Here is an 18,279-nt window from a genome sequence, read left to right as displayed (position 1 = left end):
TAATGGCTAAAACTTCATTTATAAATACCTGATGTCAAAAACTCATCCAGAGTGTATCATATCCCTTTCAGTGCATTTCATTTTAATTGAAAGTTAAGAAATACTATCCAAATTTACTTGTCTATGTTAGAAGAAGTAAAGACATAAGCAATGGAAGTATTTCCCACTGTGTGCTTTTGTATCCTCTATAGAACTATGCATAGAATAAATTTCTCTGAAAATTTAACATCTAGAAAATACTTCTTTTTATAAAATCCAAAATTTTTCTTCTTGAAACTTGATTATAGGGATGCTTGGGTGCCTCAGTCTCTTAAGCATCTGCCTTTGGCTCAGATCATGATCCCAGAGTCTTGGGATAGAGTCCTGCATTGGGCTGCTTGCTCAGCAGGGAGCCTGCTTCTCTTCTTCTCCTGCCTGCTGCTCCCTGTTTGTGTGCTTTCTCTTTCTGTCTCTCTCCCTCACCCTGACAAATAGAAAAATAAAATCTTAAAACAAAACAAAATACTTGATTATTTAAATGTCATGATCTCATCCTTTTTTATAGCTTTAAAATATTGTGTGTGTGTGTGTGTGTGTGTGTGTGTACATCACATCTTCCTTATCCACTCATCTATTGATGGACATTTAGGTTGCATCCATATCTTGGCTATTGCAAATAATGCTGTAATAAACATAGGGGTGCATATATCTTTTCAAATTAATATTTTCATTTTCTTTGAGTAAATACTCAGTAGTGGAATTAGAGGGTTTTATTTCACTAGGCAGTGAAATAAGTCAGAAGAAGACAAATACCATCTGCTTTCACTCATAGGTGAAATCTAAAAAAATATGATAATAAATGGATAAGAAAATGAAAAACAGACTCAGACCTATAAATACAGAGAATAAACTGATGGTTGCTAGAGGGGTAGGAGTGAAAGGTTGGCCAGAATGGGTGAAGGGGAGTGGGAGACACAGGCTTTCAGTTACAGAGTGAGTAAGTCACAGGAATAAAAGGCATAGCATTAGGAAAACAGTCAATGATACTGTAATAGCAATGTGTCAGGACAGAAGGTAGCTACACTTGTGAACATAGCATAACGTAGAAACTTGTGGAATCACTATGCTGTACACCTGAAACTAAAGCAACATTGTCAACTTCACTCAAATTTTTAAAGTGATGATTTAATTTGATACATTTCTCTTTTTGTCATCATTTCACTTATTTATTCAACCAATTTTATTGAAAGGCTGCTGGGCCCTAGTAATAGTAATATGGAAATAACTAATGATCAGACTTTCTTTCAAGGAGTAACAATATTTGTAAAGAAATAATTACAATATAGGACAATGAGTATAATAGTAATGGAAGTAGCTACATATTACTGGTAACACAGTGAGAGGAGTTCTTAATTTTGCCATTCTTTAGTGGGTAGGAAGTGGAGAATATCAAAGAACAATTTGTAAAAAAAGTGATACTTCAACTTGATATTAAAACAATCTAAGGAATTTGTCAGAGGAAGAAAGTTTTGAGATAATAGTCACCCCTACTAATTATTTTAGCTTTACTATTTAACACTTTCTATTACATTTTTTAAGCAGATTTATGTACCTTTTGCTATAAGCTGTCTCTGATATATTCTGGAAATTGATACAATGTAAATTAAAATTAACTGTTAAATATTTATAAATAGTGTTTAAATATACAGAAGAAAGAAAAGATACAATCCCTTTATTTTCAAATGTGTGGCCTTTTTGAAAAACAAAGGAATCTGTCGTCCTTATCTATTTTTACAGAATGAATTTTTTCTTTTTCACAAGGGTGGTGGGAAAAACACTGATACCTCTTAAATTTTTCTGCTAGCACCTGTGATTATCACTAATTTTACATTCACAAAGAACAAATGCTTTCTATTATTAAATATCCAATCCTTACAGTACAAAATCTAGTATTTAGAGGGACAAGTGGCAAATACCTGTGTCTTTGAATGAATTATATAATGTATTTTAAATTACTCTATGAGTCCTAAAAGTTGGGCCTGATCTTGTTTCATTTTGCAATGTAATGCAAATGCTCATCATTTGACTTTCTTTTTTCTCACCAGGATATCATTATTTTCTGGAGGGTGTTTTGGATGCACTACTATGTGGAAATAGCTCTGATGCAGGGTAAGCCAATAATTTGTATGTGCTTGTGTATGTGTATACTTTATTAATACTTATTGCTATAATTAATATTACTTCTAAGGTAAGGGATTATTCAAAGATTAGGCAAGCTTTTATGTTTCATAAAACAAGGAATAATACTTTTACCTTTAATGCTGTGTCCCTTAGAGTAGTATATGTGAGCTAGAAGGCAACTCTAGAGGCTTCCTAGTAGGGAAAATGAACTAGAGTGTGCTAAAATGCTAATTATCAACAGAAAATAGTTTTGTAAAATATTATTAAAAATGCTAGGCAGTTTTTTAATGATGACATCAAGAGGCTAGTAAAACTATGTTATGTCAAAAGCTGGGAAATATGTTACTTACTTATCATGCTTCTATCCCTTGAGATAACTTCTATCCCTTGAAGTAGCCAATTTTCCTGGGTAGACAGTGTTATAAGTATAGCATGCTATGAAAATAAAAAAGTTAGCAGAACTTCTTGTAATACTATCTTTTGTCCCTTTTATAGTCAATGTCCAGAAGGATATGTGTGTGTGAAGGCTGGTAGAAATCCTAATTATGGCTATACAAGCTTCGATACTTTCAGTTGGGCTTTTTTGTCTCTGTTTCGACTGATGACTCAGGACTTCTGGGAAAATCTGTACCAACTGGTGAGAATCTGAGGAGATACACCGCATTTATGCAGAAGGATATAAGAAAATCATCTTCGTTATGAAATCCAGATCACAGTATTATATAGTAAGAAGGAAAAGAAATTGAAATTAGGAGAATTGAATTCCTTTATCCTATTGATTATAACACATAGTAATCATGGTGATGACAGCGCTAGCAATTCTCTCTCATTTCTTTTTGACCCAAAACCTATTTTCCACCCTCTCCAAACACAGGTCTTCTCAATTACAAGTACATCTTCCCCTCTGCCCCATCTGTGCCCTCAGGTAGCAGGAGATGAAAATCAATAAGCAGACATAGAAAGGTAACTTTGATGTCTTCCTTAACTTTTATCACAGGCTCAGATCTTTGATGGAATCTTCATTGTATTTTATTTGATTCCATTTTATTCTTGGTGAGTCCAAGAATTCCCTCCTAGAGATCAAAATGTGAATGCATGAGTTAGGAGAAAAGGAAGAGGAAGAGGATAAAGAAACAAAGAGGTAGAAGGGGGTGTGACCATCATAATTATTATTTATGTTGGAGTCCTACATGACACACAAGTAAGTTGAAAGTTGAAGCCACTAGTTCGTGAAATGATATTCAAAAAATAATTTTAATGATCTTATTTTCAGACATTACGTGCTGCTGGAAAAACATACATGATTTTTTTTGTGCTGGTCATTTTCTTGGGCTCATTCTATCTGATAAATTTGATCCTGGCTGTGGTGGCCATGGCCTATGAGGAACAGAATCAGGCCACCTTGGAAGAGGCAGAACAGAAAGAGGCTGAATTTCAGCAAATGCTCGAACAGCTTAAAAAGCAACAGGAGGCAGCTCAGGTAAATTCACTGAATCAAATATGTCCTGTCTCATGGTACAATTCTTTTTCATTGTTTCAGTTGTTACAAAAATACCTGAGAGAAAGTGAGAGATGGATAATTGTTTGACTCTACTTAAGAGAAGCTGGTAGGGGACGCCTAGGTGGCTCAGTTGCTTAAGCCACTGCGTTTGGCTCAGGTCATGATCCCAGGGTCCTGGGATCAAGTCCCACACCAGGCTCCTTGCTCAGCGGGGAGCCTGCTTCTCTCTCTGCCTCTGCTCTGCTGCTCTGCCTGCTTGTGTTCTCTCTCTCTCTGACAAATAAATAAATAAAATCTTAAAAAAAAAAAAGAAGCTGGTAGTTTGAAAGATTAATAATTATTGCTATATATTGATCATCTATAGATCATTTAGTTTAATTTTTCTAATATGTTTGCAATATTGACCACAGTGGAACTCTTTCATGCCTTTTTAATATTTTAAGATTTTTATAACTAAAGTGGGATTGTGATTTTAAATCTTCTCAAGTGAAAAACTTACAGAATGGGTATACTGGCATTAGGAGAAAATTGTAAGAGGCCATCTTTTCTTAGAAAAAAAGTATTGGTTATCATATAAAAAGATGTTTATCTGACTCTTAAAAGATAGTCTATCCTTTTCTTTAACCAAAAATATATTGGCCTTTAATATGATTGTTTACTTGCCTTTCATATATAGTAAATAAGGAAGTGATGAAGTATTATAATGTTCTATAACAAAGCAGTATTCAACAGGCATATGAAAGTCACCAATTTTATGGAGAACAGGTGACCTATGGATTGTTTGTTCTTATAAAGAGGTGTTCGTTCTCATCATACAACAAAATGCCTGTCCTATCACTTTCATCTTTCCTCGTGCTTTCTGCTCAGTATACAAACTCAGAGTCTTTACTTTAGAATAAAGTTTTGGGGAGTATTAATTTATTGGCAAGAGTCCCTGTATTGAGGGTACTCTGAGAACAATGCTAATAATCCAAAAGTGCCATCTGAGTACCAGTACAAGCTATGATCAAAAACATTGTTCTCATTCCATGCCCATGTGTCCAGCAAGAACCAGTGCTGAGCTAAAGAAGCTGGGGATGGTATTCGGAGAAAGGAATGTCTTGTCTTGCTTAGTAGAAACTGTTGACTGCCCTTTCTCCAGTCTTCTGGATTATGGAGGGGCAAGGAAGGGATTTGATCATCTTCCATAAATTTGATTGATAATATTTTGGCAGCCTGGTTTCAATAACTAGGAAGAGGACCTCACCTTTTTATTGCATTCCTCCTACCTTGAGATATGACCTCAATTAAGTCATTTAGCTTTTCTTCCATGTTACAGTTTCTTTCTCAGAGAAAAGAAGATAGTGTTAATTAAATACCAATTTTTAGAGTAAATCAAATCCCCAAACACAATATAAGTTTATGTTCTTTTTGATGCTTTATTGATCCTTTTGAATATGTGGTCTTTGCTGTGTAATATAAACACAATAAACGTTAGCACAGATAAAACCCACATTAAGCCTGAAAGTCTTCATTAGATAGAAAGAAGGGGAAATCCCATTTGTACTTGCAGAGTTTCTTCTATGGACCATCAGCTTGAGTCAGCTAAATGTAATTTTTTTAAATGTGCTAAAAATACTTGAGCTTAAAAAGATAAAATCTCCAATGATATACTAAAACCATTTCTCCTTAATGTAGCAGGCAGCAGCTGTCACTGCCTCAGAGCATTCCAGAGAACCTAGTGCCATTGGGGGGCTCTCTGACAGCTCATCTGAAGCCTCCAAATTGAGCTCCAAGAGTGCTAAGGAAAGAAGAAATCGGAGAAAGAAAAGAAAACAGAAAGAGCAGTCTGGTGGGGAAGAGAAGGATGAGGATGAGTTCCATAAATCTGAATCTGAAGACAGCATCAGGAGAAAAGGGTTTCGCTTCTCCATAGAAGGGAACCGACTGACGTATGAAAAGAGGTACTCCTCCCCACACCAGGTATGGCACCGCAGAGTTAAAGGATGCATGGATGGAAATCAGAACACTGAAGAGAGGGGGAGAATTAAATCAGATTTAGGAATTGTCATCAACTGAATTGACTGCTATGTCTATTATATTTAAACCTATACTTTCTTCACATAGCTATGAGAAAATTTTACTCGACATCTATGTAAGCCTGTGGCTTTCTGTAGTTGGGGTCACACTGGGTTGAAATTCAGAAGACCTGGATTCTCACCCTGACACTATCTACTGATACCTTTTGAAATGAATGACATTTATACTTCCTGCTCCTCAGCCTCCTTAATGAAAATAATAACAAACCAAACAAAAAATGTGCATAAGGGGCTGGCTGATCGATAGCTTCTTTTGGTTATTTTATGTGGTGTTTTTTGTTTTGGTTTGGTTTGGTTTAGTTTTTTGCCTAACTTCTTTATAAACCAGCATGTGTGCTTCTGAAAATATTAGGTGTGATATACATTACCAAAAAACACATTACTCTGAATTTCAGAAGTCTGTGCCTTACAGATGAAACAGTGATAATAATGAAAGTAAACTGATTTTAGGAAGATGGCCTAAAACAATTTGTGAAACATGTTGAAATTCCTTAAAAGAAAAGAGCAGTAAGAACAAATGTGTCCTTGTGAAGGTCATGCTGCCAATGTTTATTGAATGTTGATGGTGTTCATAGTATGTGCTAAGGATATTTCCTTTTGAATGTGAAAAATGGTGATTTCAGGTTTGGGGGGTTTTTTTTGGTAACTTTAAGTTGTGATCTATCTTCCCATTCATAATCTCAAGGACTAGAAGTCTTCTCTTATAAAACCGATTTAATTTGAGCACATAAAATGAGAATGTTAATCAAAAGGAATGGATCACATTCTCTTATGAATACTGAAATCGCCTTCAACTTAATCTTGCAAAATTAAAAGCACATTTCAAATGGCTATATTAATATGATTATACCTTTTTTGGTTTCAAACTTTTAGTCTTTGTTGAGCATCCGTGGCTCCCTGTTTTCTCCAAGGCGAAATAGCAGAACAAGCCTTTTCAGCTTTAGAGGGCGAGCAAAAGATGTGGGATCGGAGAATGACTTCGCTGACGATGAGCACAGCACCTTTGAGGATAACGAGAGCCGGAGAGACTCCTTGTTTGTGCCCCGACGACATGGAGAACGGCGCAACAGTAACCTGAGTCAGACCAGTAGGTCTTCCCGGATGCTGGCAGTGTTTCCAGCAAATGGGAAGATGCACAGCACTGTGGATTGCAATGGTGTGGTTTCCTTGGTTGGTGGACCTTCAGTTCCTACATCGCCTGTTGGACAGCTTCTGCCAGAGGTGATAATAGATAAGCCAGCTACTGATGACAATGTAAGGAAGTTTTAAATAGTTCAGGCATGGCTGGCCCATTATTGCTGCACCAGCCAGTGTTTCTACAGAATGGAACCCTTTGAGAATGATTCCTGGTTGGTCAAGCTGTGAATGCACCTGCATCTTGTAATACCTTTAATAGACTAACCAACTAAAATTTAAGGCCTCAACACTCCCTTGCATAACACCGAATGCATTTACTTATTAAACGTGCTAAGAATAAATTAGACACAATAATAAATTGCTGCCTCCGCTTGGAGGATTTGCTGTATACCCATGCTGAGCTGAGATAGCAAGACATTCTCTAAAGCTTTGATACAAAAGTAAATGAATGATTCCTCTGTTCAAGTATAAAGGGTGTATAATAAATCTTTCCAACAGATTCTTCACTATAGCTCTGCCTTATTTTAGAAGATTTTCAAGAACACTGTGCCTACATAGATAGCTTCATTGTTATCTTAAAATTTCCAGTATTCACATATGTCTTTCTGAAAAAAAAATGCTGATATAAGTCTTCTTAAAATGAACCTAAGTGATGAGACATAAATAAATCGTTAACACAAACAGATAAAAAATTGTCTGTACAAACATGTGTTACCTGTTTGGGAATATAAACGAGGATGAGGAATTTCTGAACACAGGCTGCCTCTTATTAGATGAGTAACTCACTTGGAAATATATCAGCATGATGAGGCATGACGAAGTCAGAATTAGATGACTTATTGCTTTGGTACCCTGGATGAAACTGTTGTCCATGCAGCATGTGTGTGTTTCTCACATACAGTTTGTGTTGTCAATGACCATCTATGTCTTGTGTACAGAAAATGAGATGGTGGCTACCTGTGTTGTAATCATTTGTATTTCTTGAAAAATAAATGCCTACCTTCTCAAAATAAAATGCCTGACCACGTGTATGACTTTTCAGGTTGTTCGTTGTATATGATCAGTTCAGAAGTGAGGCGAACTGTTCAATATGTCTCTCAAGAGACTTATTAACTGTACCAAAATGACATCACGTTTTGTAAAATTATGTAATTAGAAGGTTAAAAAACTCAGTTTTTGCTGTATGACTAAATGGTTGACAGTTTGGATATTCCAGGTTAATGATACAATAAGTCAGCAATATCTGCCATCACCAACTAAATACGAAAGTGCACGATGCATGTGTTTCATGAAATTCACTGTGTCACACTTGGTTCTTTTCTTAGCATGTTTCTCAAGTTAATCATTTAATACATTAGCATTTTCTTTATAGGGAACAACCACCGAGACTGAGATGAGGAAGAGAAGGTCAAGTTCTTTCCATGTTTCCATGGATTTTCTAGAAGATCCTTCCCAAAGGCAACGAGCAATGAGTATAGCCAGCATTTTAACAAATACAGTAGAAGGTTTGTTCCACATTCCATTTCCATTCAGTTATTTTCATCAAGCTTATGTTGTCTCACTTGAAACAAATATCTCTATTTGTAAATTGAAAACAAGACATTCTAAAGAGAATATAATAGATCTTATTGAAGAGTTAGTATTTGTTATACCTACTCATATAGTCTAGGAGCTTTAAAAAAGATTACTTAAGCACAATGATATTGGAAATCTAAAGATTGTTTTCCTGCGTGTGACAATTCCTTGGAAATGCAGAATAAAGCATTTCTGTTAGGGCTGCTAATCTCATTAGTCATAGTGACCCTCTCTTCTGTTCCATTTAGCTTAGGATTTCAACATCATTCTAAATACTCTCAAGATTGGAGGGAAGAAGTGGGTCATTTCACAGAAGAAAACAAAAAATTTTTAAAGATTTTATTTATTTGTTTGACAGAGAGAGTGAGAGACAGCAAGAGAGGAACACAAGCAGGGGGAGAGGGAGAAGCAGGCTTCCCGCTGAGCAGGGAGTCTGATGTGGGGCTCGATCCCAGGACCCTGGGATCATGACCTTAGCTGAAGGCAGATCCTTAATGGACTGGGCCTCCCAGGTGCCCCAAGAAAACAAATTTAAAGATGATTCTTGACTCATATTCATTCCTACCCTATCTCTTGTTGCTTTAGGTTGACAGTTTAGACAGATATTAACATAAGATTACACACAGTATCTACATTTCTACATCCCGTGTTCCTATTGAAACTTCATTTAAAAGACCATTCACTTCAGGCCAAGTGCTGAGCCATATTGTCAATGCATATGAGAAAAATACTATTCTGTGCTATCTCTGCTCTATGTGTATGTTGACAAAATATCTTCAGGTGTCTAAAAAATAAATTCTATAGTTTTTTTTTTTTAAGTACAAAAGAGATTGACTCTTTAGCAAATAAAAATGTGTTGACTACTGAAAAACAAGTCTAGTGCATCTGAAATAAATATATGTGTGTATGAAAATATATCTTTTGGTGTTTTTTTTTTTTTAAATTTAGAACTTGAAGAATCCAGACAGAAATGCCCGCCCTGTTGGTATAAATTTTCCAACATATTCTTAATCTGGGACTGTTCACCATATTGGTTAAAAGTGAAACATATTGTCAACCTGGTTGTGATGGACCCATTTGTTGACCTGGCCATCACCATCTGCATTGTCTTAAATACTCTTTTCATGGCCATGGAACACTATCCAATGACAGAACATTTCAATAATGTGCTTACAGTAGGAAACTTGGTAAGCATATTGGAAGGTAAATGTGTTCAATCTTTGAATTTTCTGTTTGAGAAACTGTTTCCATTTAATAATAGCTTAAAGCACTCTTTCTACCACCTGGTTCCCAAAAGACGAGAATTGTATCTAGCTGGCTACACCTTACTTTTTTGCCCACCATAATGGCCCTTAATGTCAAAGCATAAGCTGAGAAAGACAGCAATAGGCATAGGCCTAGAATACTACTGGAAAAGTCAATATTGATATTTATAATTTTTCCAAGATGCAGAAGCAATTTAAGGACACGCTTTTTGAAATGATATTAACGCGGTTTCCCTAGCTGATGAAGGCTTAAAAAGGGGAGGGGGTAAGATCTTTTTGTTTTGCTTAATCATCATCATTATAAGTAAAAATATAACAACTCAAAAACGTGTTCAGCTTTTCCACTTCGAAGATCTAAGTAGGATATGTGTTGTTTTATCCATCTCTTCTATATCAAAACCATCAAATATTGAAAACCTGCAGTACATTTTGTGTTTTATTTGATTAGTGAGGCATTTTTGGTAAAGGCTGTCACCTAAATCCTCCTCTTCTGTGCTTAAAAAACATGAATTATTAAAGTGTTTGTCAGTTGACTCATTTAGGAATACTAGCTTTTATTTGTTGAAAGAAAGAGGACTTTAAAGGAATGTACGGATTTTTCATAGTATTTGTTTTGAGGTTTAAGATTTTTGATGGTAAAAAGCAAGACATGTAAAGCACCCTGTATTATAGTATTTACGGTTTTAAAGCTTCGATATTTATACCATGGAAGTAATTGACTTTTTCTCACAAATTGATAATAGTAACACACATATTATAATAATAGATATATGTGTATAATAATGATCAGATTTGAGGAAGATGGGAATTTGCTTATAGATAAATAAAATGTTCAGGGGCAAGATGTTGTGAATACCTGTGCTGCATAAAGTCTGGAGGGACAGGCAGTTTGATGTGATGGAAGTTAAAAATAGATTGGGGCTCAAATCCTAGTTTTGCCATTTTCTGGTTGTATGATACCAGGAGAGTCACTGGTAAAGTAATGTTTGTATTACCTGCACTAGTGACTCTATAAACTCCTGTGGCAATAAAATGAAATAAAGTAAATGGAAGCTCTTTTATAAACTATAAATTACTACAGAAATGTATCTAGTAATAGAATCATTGTGGGGAAATTAGCATAAACATTTTGTTCTATGATCAAATACTAAGTCATTCTATTTTATCACTATATGATGGAATTAAAGTAATTTTGTTTTGATCTTAGGTTTTCACTGGGATCTTTACAGCAGAAATGTTTCTGAAAATTATTGCCATGGATCCTTACTATTATTTCCAAGAAGGCTGGAATATCTTTGATGGTTTTATTGTGACACTTAGCCTGGTAGAACTTGGCCTTGCCAATGTGGAAGGATTATCAGTTCTCCGTTCATTCCGACTGGTAAAAAAACAAAAACAAAAAAACCCCAGCAACAGAAACAAAACCTGTCCAACAAGCAGGGCTCTTATTTACTACTCTCATAGGTTTTACTACACAACTATTTACATTTTAAACTTTTGTGTAACATTTGCATCATCAAAACTATCCCTGAATGAAAAAAGAAATTATCTCCACTTATTTAGAAAAAAACTTTATTTAAAAAAATAGGTGAAGTTTAATATATAATCATTTGCCATTGTTACTATTGTTTCTAGAGATGACTACAGTTAATATTTCTGGATTGAAGAAAATATTTTTAATGAAAATATATCACATTTTAATAGTAACTTGAAAATATAAACAGCCCTTTGTATGGTAAATGGTGATCAGAGGCAAGGTGGGCACGCAGAAAATTCCTTATTGGACCTCTGGAAAATATGCTCCTTCCCTAAATTAGAGGAGAAAAATATGTAGGATTACTTACCATGCCCACTGATTTACATATATGTCTTTGCAAATCAGGGAAATAACTATAGGTGTGAGAAATCTCCAAATTTTTAAATGGAGGCATCTAGTTATGTCAATGGTCCAAAGGAGTATTAATGAATAATAAACATTTGTCTCTTCCTATAGCAGGGGCTCTATATGATGTCACCTTGCATGCTATTTACAAACAAGTAACTTTTCAACAGAGATTATTGTGATTCAGATGCTAATATTAGTGTCAGGCCTGGCATGCCTTAGAACCACATTCACAAAACAAATGAAGGACAGTTGGACCCCAAGTAATCTCAAAAAATTCACTCTTAGGGAAAACAATCTACCTGGTTAAAATATGGAAGAATGAGATTCTTCCTAGGGGGTCCAAAAATTAGCCATGAGCCTGAGTGGGTTCAAGGGCAGGACAGATGTTGTAAGAGATTCAATAGTAATCATGATCAATATATGAAAAGATCATAACAATATATATTATGTTCTTTTTTTTTTTTATTTTCCAGCTCCGAGTTTTCAAGTTGGCAAAATCTTGGCCAACATTAAATATGCTAATAAAGATCATCGGCAATTCAGTGGGGGCTCTGGGTAACCTCACCTTGGTGTTGGCCATCATCGTCTTCATTTTTGCCGTGGTCGGCATGCAGCTCTTTGGTAAAAGCTACAAAGATTGTGTCTGCAAGATCTCCACCAGCTGTGAGCTCCCACGCTGGCACATGAATGACTTCTTCCACTCCTTCCTGATTGTGTTCCGCGTGCTGTGTGGAGAGTGGATAGAAACCATGTGGGACTGTATGGAAGTCGCTGGTCAAGCCATGTGCCTTACTGTCTTCATGATGGTCATGGTGATTGGAAACTTGGTGGTGTGTACCCATTTAAGATATGTATTTCAGAAATAGATTGAGTATAACAGAATGGTGACCATTTTGTCCAAAACAAAAACTATGATTAATAATTTATGAAGTGTTTAGCTTTACATATGCATAGGGTCTCACACAGCAATATAGTAGTGACCCTACAGTTTTTATATTCAAATCAACCTTGTCAGTCATTTCATCACATTTAGTAATGCATTTTAAATAGAGAATTAAAGACAGGCCTAGAAGGATATGCTGGGAATATTTTACAAATTCAGAGAAAAGGGAGGGAGAAATCTGAAAAAATTTTTAAAGAAAGCTTAATCTTACTTGCCAGTATAGGACTGAAGGGTGGTGTCTTTTAAGTGTTCATAGTGATTTTTCCATTTCCTTGCTTCTTCATGGCATATAGCGTTCAATCACTCTAGGTCATTTGGCAGGTGTGTTAGCCAACTTATGTTAATCAATTCTCTAATGGTTCTCAGTCAAATAAGGGTGGGCTAATGATGCCTGAGATTACCCAAATGGAGTAACTGATCAATTCTTCTCTCCCTTAAGTTTAAAACATGAAGTACTATTTACAGTATAGAAAAATTTAGTACATTCCAAAAGATACATATATTAAGTGTCAGTCTTATGGAAATATTAGAGATTATTTATAAACAGTTCTCCTAATTAATCAGTAGTGGAGTATAAGAAATATAATAGGTTAAGAAAATAAGTGTTAATGCCTATGTTAAGATACCGATTCTTGTTCTGGATCATAATGATTAGTTTTAATTAATATCTAACTCAACATCTCCATTTACCAAAAGAGAAACTATAGAATATATTTAAGTGCATAATGGCAAACATCAATGATTTTTAAGCTTAGAACTTTTATACGGTACATATTTCAATATGTTTTCTTATAATCATACAATTTTAAACATAGCAAAACCTTAGATGAACTCGTTTGACTCCTTCATTCTATAAGTGGGAGAATCTGAGACCAACAGAAATCATGTCTTTGCCCAAGGTTGTAGAGTGTAGTAGCTACTGAGCCAGATCACAAATTCAGATTGCCCAACTTCCAATCACTGTGCTCTGGTGTTTCTTTCTTACCTAGCTATTAGAACTTACAGTTTCCTCTACACTTCAAGGAGTGAGTGATCTCAATCTGCTCTTCTTTACATTGGGGTAAGATTATAATCATGTCTGTCCTATTTTTAAGGTCCTGAACCTCTTTCTGGCCTTGCTTCTGAGCTCATTTAGTGCAGACAATCTTGCAGCCACGGATGATGATAATGAAATGAACAATCTCCAAATAGCCGTGGACAGGATGCACAAGGGAGTAGCTTACGTGAAGAGAAAAATATACGAATTTATTCAACAATCCTTTGTTAGAAAACAGAAGATTTTAGATGAAATTAAACCACTTGATGATCTAAACAATAAGAAAGACAGTTGTATGTCCAATCATACAACAGAAATTGGAAAAGATCTTGACTATCTTAAAGACGTGAATGGAACCACAAGTGGAATAGGAACCGGCAGCAGTGTTGAAAAATACATTATTGATGAAAGTGATTACATGTCATTCATAAACAATCCCAGTCTTACGGTGACTGTACCAATTGCTGTAGGAGAGTCTGACTTTGAAAATTTAAACACAGAGGACTTCAGTAGTGAATCAGATCTGGAAGAAAGCAAAGAGGTAAGATTTTATAATATGGGTAGGTAGAAATTTATATGTATATACATGTGTTATTACTTGCATATAAATATATATATGTATCTTGCTGCCTTTGGGTAAATCAGATTTGCGTAATGAGTCAGGGAGAGAAAGAGTGCAAAGATATAATGGTAGGCAGATCCTCATCTCATTTCACATGTCTATAGATAATGGATTCAGGGGAAAAAAATGATAGATCATTTCTGTAAAACATTCTATAATTTTTTCAGGACTTTAATTTGAGTATTATCTCAGTTCAAATGTTGTTTGTTAAAGATTTGGGTTTTACAAAAGAACCAATGGCAGATGATTTTTTTAAAATGATTTTTATTTTTATAAAATTGGTTTCAAAGTACTGTTAAAATGAATTTGGCAGTATTTTTCTAGTCCCTTTTTTTTTTTTTTTGGTCTTGAATCTTCAGATGTACGTTTACTATTTGATGAAGACTAATAGCAACCACATGCTCTATTGAATTAAAAAAAGAAACCTTTAAAAAGAGAAACTTTTATGACAAAGACCATCCATAACAAATACTTTGTCTATAAAAATTTTATGTGATTTAAACTGTTTTTCGGGGCTAACAGAAAAAAACTGATCTTTTTGTTAAAAAGTAACTATCCACTGAACCACTGGAGGCAGTCCTATTTCTTCATACTCTGTGTCATTTCATAACTTGGACTATCATTACATTAGTTGAAAATTTAAGTATTGGGGGTGGTAGAAACTTTAGAGAAAATGTGAGGCAGTATTTCTCAGATAATGAGTCATGACCTAGTAGGAGTTGATAAACCCATTTATTATACCAGTATTTTCTTTAATTGTAATTAAACAGAATAAATAATACCAGATCTCATGGCATGATGTAGGGAATACTGATGAATGAAGCTGGGGCTGCCTATGCCAAACTCAGAGTCTCTGCTTTTGTAATTAGGGGGTCCTTGGGGGGCAGGGAAGTGCCTGAAGTGCAGAGTTCTTAAATGTGAGAAACAATGTTTCAGCTCTTTGGAACTAGTGATCATGAAAACTTCTGCACCCCAGGCAGAATTGATGGCTTCTCTTTTGGTTCCCAGAGACAGAAGGCAGAGCATAGGTAATAAGGAACTCATGCTCTAGGCTCATACATCTCACAAAGTATGGTGACATTTTGTTCAAACTACTGATATGCATGCATGTCTCTCCTTTTACATTGTGACACACTTGAGTATGTTTGCTACAAAGTAGGCACTCAAATTAGATTTTTCCATCCCATTTAACTCTGTTTAATGAAATGAAAGGATTCTCATTATCATACTTGCTCTGATGAGAGCACATTTGAAAATATAGTTTTATATCCCATGATCCAAACTCCATTATTCTCCTAATTCAACCTAATATGGTGTTAGATCTTGTTTTTCTTTTTGCTTTTAATAATTTTTTTTTATTTTTTAATAAACATATAATATATTATTAGCCCCAGGGGTATAGTCTGTGAATTACCAGGTTTACACTTCACAACACTCTCCATAGCACATACCCTCCCCAATGTCCATAACCCCACCAGCCTCTCCATACCCCCCTCCCCCCGGCAACCCTCAGTTTGTTTTGTGAGATTAAGAGTCTCTTATGTTTTGTCTCCCTCCCGATCCCATCTTGTTTCCTTTTATTCCTTTTCTACCCCCAACCACCCCCCCATGTTACATCTCCACTTCCTCATATCAGGGAGATCATATGATAGTTGTCTTTCTTCGACTGACTTATTTCGCTAAGCATAATACCCTCTAGTTCCATCCACGTCATCGCAAATGACAAGATTTCGTTTCTTTGATAGTTGCATAGTATTCCATTGTATATATATACCACATCTTCTTTATCCATTCATCTGTTGATGGACATCTAGGTTCTTTCCATAGTTTGGCTATTATGGACATTGCTGCTATGAACGTTTGGGTGCACATGCCCCTTCAGATCACTATGTTTGTATCCTTAGGGTACAGCAGTGCAATTGCTGGGTCGTAGGGTAGCTCTATTTTCAACTTTTTGAGGAACCTCCATGCTGTTTTCCAGAGTGGTTCCACTAGCTTGCATTCCCACCAACAGTGTAGGAGGGTTCCCCTTTCTCCGCATCCTCGCCAGCATCTGTCATTTCCTGACTTGTTAATTTTAGCCATTCTGACTGGTGTGAGGTGGTATCTCATTGTGGTTTTGATTTGTATTTCCCTGATGCTGAGTAATGTGGAGCACTTTTTCATGTGTCTGTTGGCCATCTGGATGTCTTCTTTGCAGAAATGTCTGTTCATGTCCTCTGCCCATTTCTTGATTGGATTATTTGTTCTTTGGGTGTTGAGTTTGCTAAGCTCTTTATAGATTTTGGATACCAGCCCTTTATTTGATACGTCGTTTGCAAATATCTTCTCCCATTCTGTCAGTTGTGTTTTGGTTTTGTTAACTGTTTCCTTTGCTGTGCAAAAGCTTTTGATCTTGATGAAGTCCCAATAGTTCATTTTTGCCCTTGCTTCCCTTGCCTTTGGCAACGTTCCTAGGAAGAAGTTGCTGTGGCTGAGGTCAAAGAGGTTGCTGCCTATGTTTTCCTCAAGGATTTTGATGGATTCCTTTCTCACATAGAGGTCCTTCATCCATTTTGAGTCTATTTTCATGTGTGGTGTAAGTAAATGGTCTAGTTTCATTTTTCTGCACATAGCTGTCCAATTTTCCCAACACCAGTTGTTGAAGAGGCTGTCTTTTTTCCATTGGACATTCTTTCCTGCTTTGTCGAAGATTAGTTGACCATAGAGTTGAGGGTCTATTTCTGGGCTCTCTATTCTGTTCCATTGATCTATGTGTCTGTTTTTGTGCCAGTACTATACTGTCTTGATGATGACAGCTTTGTAATAGAGCTTAAGTCTGGAATTGTGATGGCTGCCAACTTTGGCTTTCTTTTTCAATATTCCTCTGGCCATTTGAGGTCTTTTCTGGTTCCATATACATTTTAGGATTATTTGTTCCATTTCTTTGAAAAAAATCAGTGGGATTTTGATAGGGATTGCATTGAATGTGTAGATTGCTTTAGGTAGCATGGACATTTTCACAATATTTGTTCTTCCAATCCATGAGCATGGAACATTTTTCCATTTCTTTGTGTCTTTCTCAATTTCTTTCATGAGTACTTTGTAGTTTTCTGAGTATAGATTCTTTGCCTCTTTAGTTAGGTTTATTCCTAGGTATCTTACAGTTTGGGGTACAATTATAAATGGGATTGACTCCTTAATTTCTCTCTCTTCTGTCCTGTTGTTGATGTTTAGAAATGCAACTGATTTCTGTGCATTGATTTTATATCCTGACACTTTACCAAATTCCTGCATAAGTTCTAGCAGATTTGGAGTGGAGTCTTTTGGGTTCTCCACATATAGTATCATATCATCTGTAAAGAGTGATAGTTTGACTTAATTGCTGATTTGGATGCCTTTAATTTCTTTTTGTTGTCTGATTGCTGAGGATAGGACTTCTAGTACTATGTTGAATAGCAGTGGTGATAACAGACATCCCTGCCGTGTTCTTGACCTTAGCAGAAAAGCTCTCAGTTTTTCTCCATTGAGAATGATATTTGCGGTGGGTTTTTCATAGATGGCTTTGATAATATTGAGGTATGTGCCCTCTGTCCCTACACTTTGAAGAGTTTTGATCAGGAAGGGATGCTGTACTTTGTCAAATGCTTTTTTCAGCATCTATTGAGAATATCTTTCTTTTATTAATGTATTGTATCACATTGATTGATTTGCGGATGTTGAACCAACCTTGCAGCCCTGGAATAAATCCCACTTGGTCGTGGTGAATAATCCTTTTAATGTAGTGTTGGATCCTATTGGCTAATATTTTGGTGAGAATTTTCACATCTGTGTTCATCAAGGATATTGGTCTGTAGTTCTCTTTTTTGATGGGATCCTTGTCTGGTTTTGGGATCAAGGTGATACTGGCCTCATAAAATGAGTTTGGAAGTTTTCCTTCCATTTCTATTTTTTGGAACAGTTTCAGGAGAATAGGAATTAATTCTTCTTTAAATGTTTGATAGGATTCCCCCGGGAAGCCGTCTGGCCCTGGGCTCTAGTTTGTTTGGAGATTTTCAATGACTGCTTCAGTCTCCTTACTGGTTATGGGTCTGTTCA

General features: G+C 35.8%; 1 protein-coding gene across 8 annotated transcripts in view; it reads left to right on the top strand.

Moving 5' to 3' along the window:
* Window positions 1–18,279, top strand: part of LOC116880907 (sodium channel protein type 1 subunit alpha) — a 152,539-nt gene that overhangs the window by 81,054 nt on the left and 53,206 nt on the right. For 6 of the 8 annotated variants that reach the window (XM_032880353.1, XM_032880355.1, XM_032880357.1 and 3 more), the window contains 10 exons: window positions 2,085–2,148; window positions 2,656–2,797; window positions 3,434–3,640; window positions 5,339–5,623; window positions 6,613–6,993; window positions 8,249–8,381; window positions 9,400–9,638; window positions 10,924–11,097; window positions 12,075–12,431; window positions 13,639–14,121. In XM_032880353.1, coding sequence (XP_032736244.1) covers window positions 2,085–2,148; window positions 2,656–2,797; window positions 3,434–3,640; window positions 5,339–5,623; window positions 6,613–6,993; window positions 8,249–8,381; window positions 9,400–9,638; window positions 10,924–11,097; window positions 12,075–12,431; window positions 13,639–14,121 — 2,465 coding nt within the window. The remainder of the gene's footprint in view (window positions 1–2,084; window positions 2,149–2,655; window positions 2,798–3,433; window positions 3,641–5,338; window positions 5,624–6,612; window positions 6,994–8,248; window positions 8,382–9,399; window positions 9,639–10,923; window positions 11,098–12,074; window positions 12,432–13,638; window positions 14,122–18,279) is intronic. The other 2 variants (XM_032880360.1, XM_032880359.1) reach the window with 2 other exon arrangements.

This window comes from Lontra canadensis, unplaced genomic scaffold (genome assembly GCF_010015895.1).
Source record: "Lontra canadensis isolate GAN:19392208 unplaced genomic scaffold, GSC_riverotter_1.0 scaffold69, whole genome shotgun sequence".
Lineage (NCBI taxonomy): Eukaryota > Metazoa > Chordata > Mammalia > Carnivora > Mustelidae > Lontra > Lontra canadensis.
The sequence above is the reverse complement of the archived record's forward strand: the minus strand, read 5'-3'. Positions and strand labels throughout refer to the sequence as shown.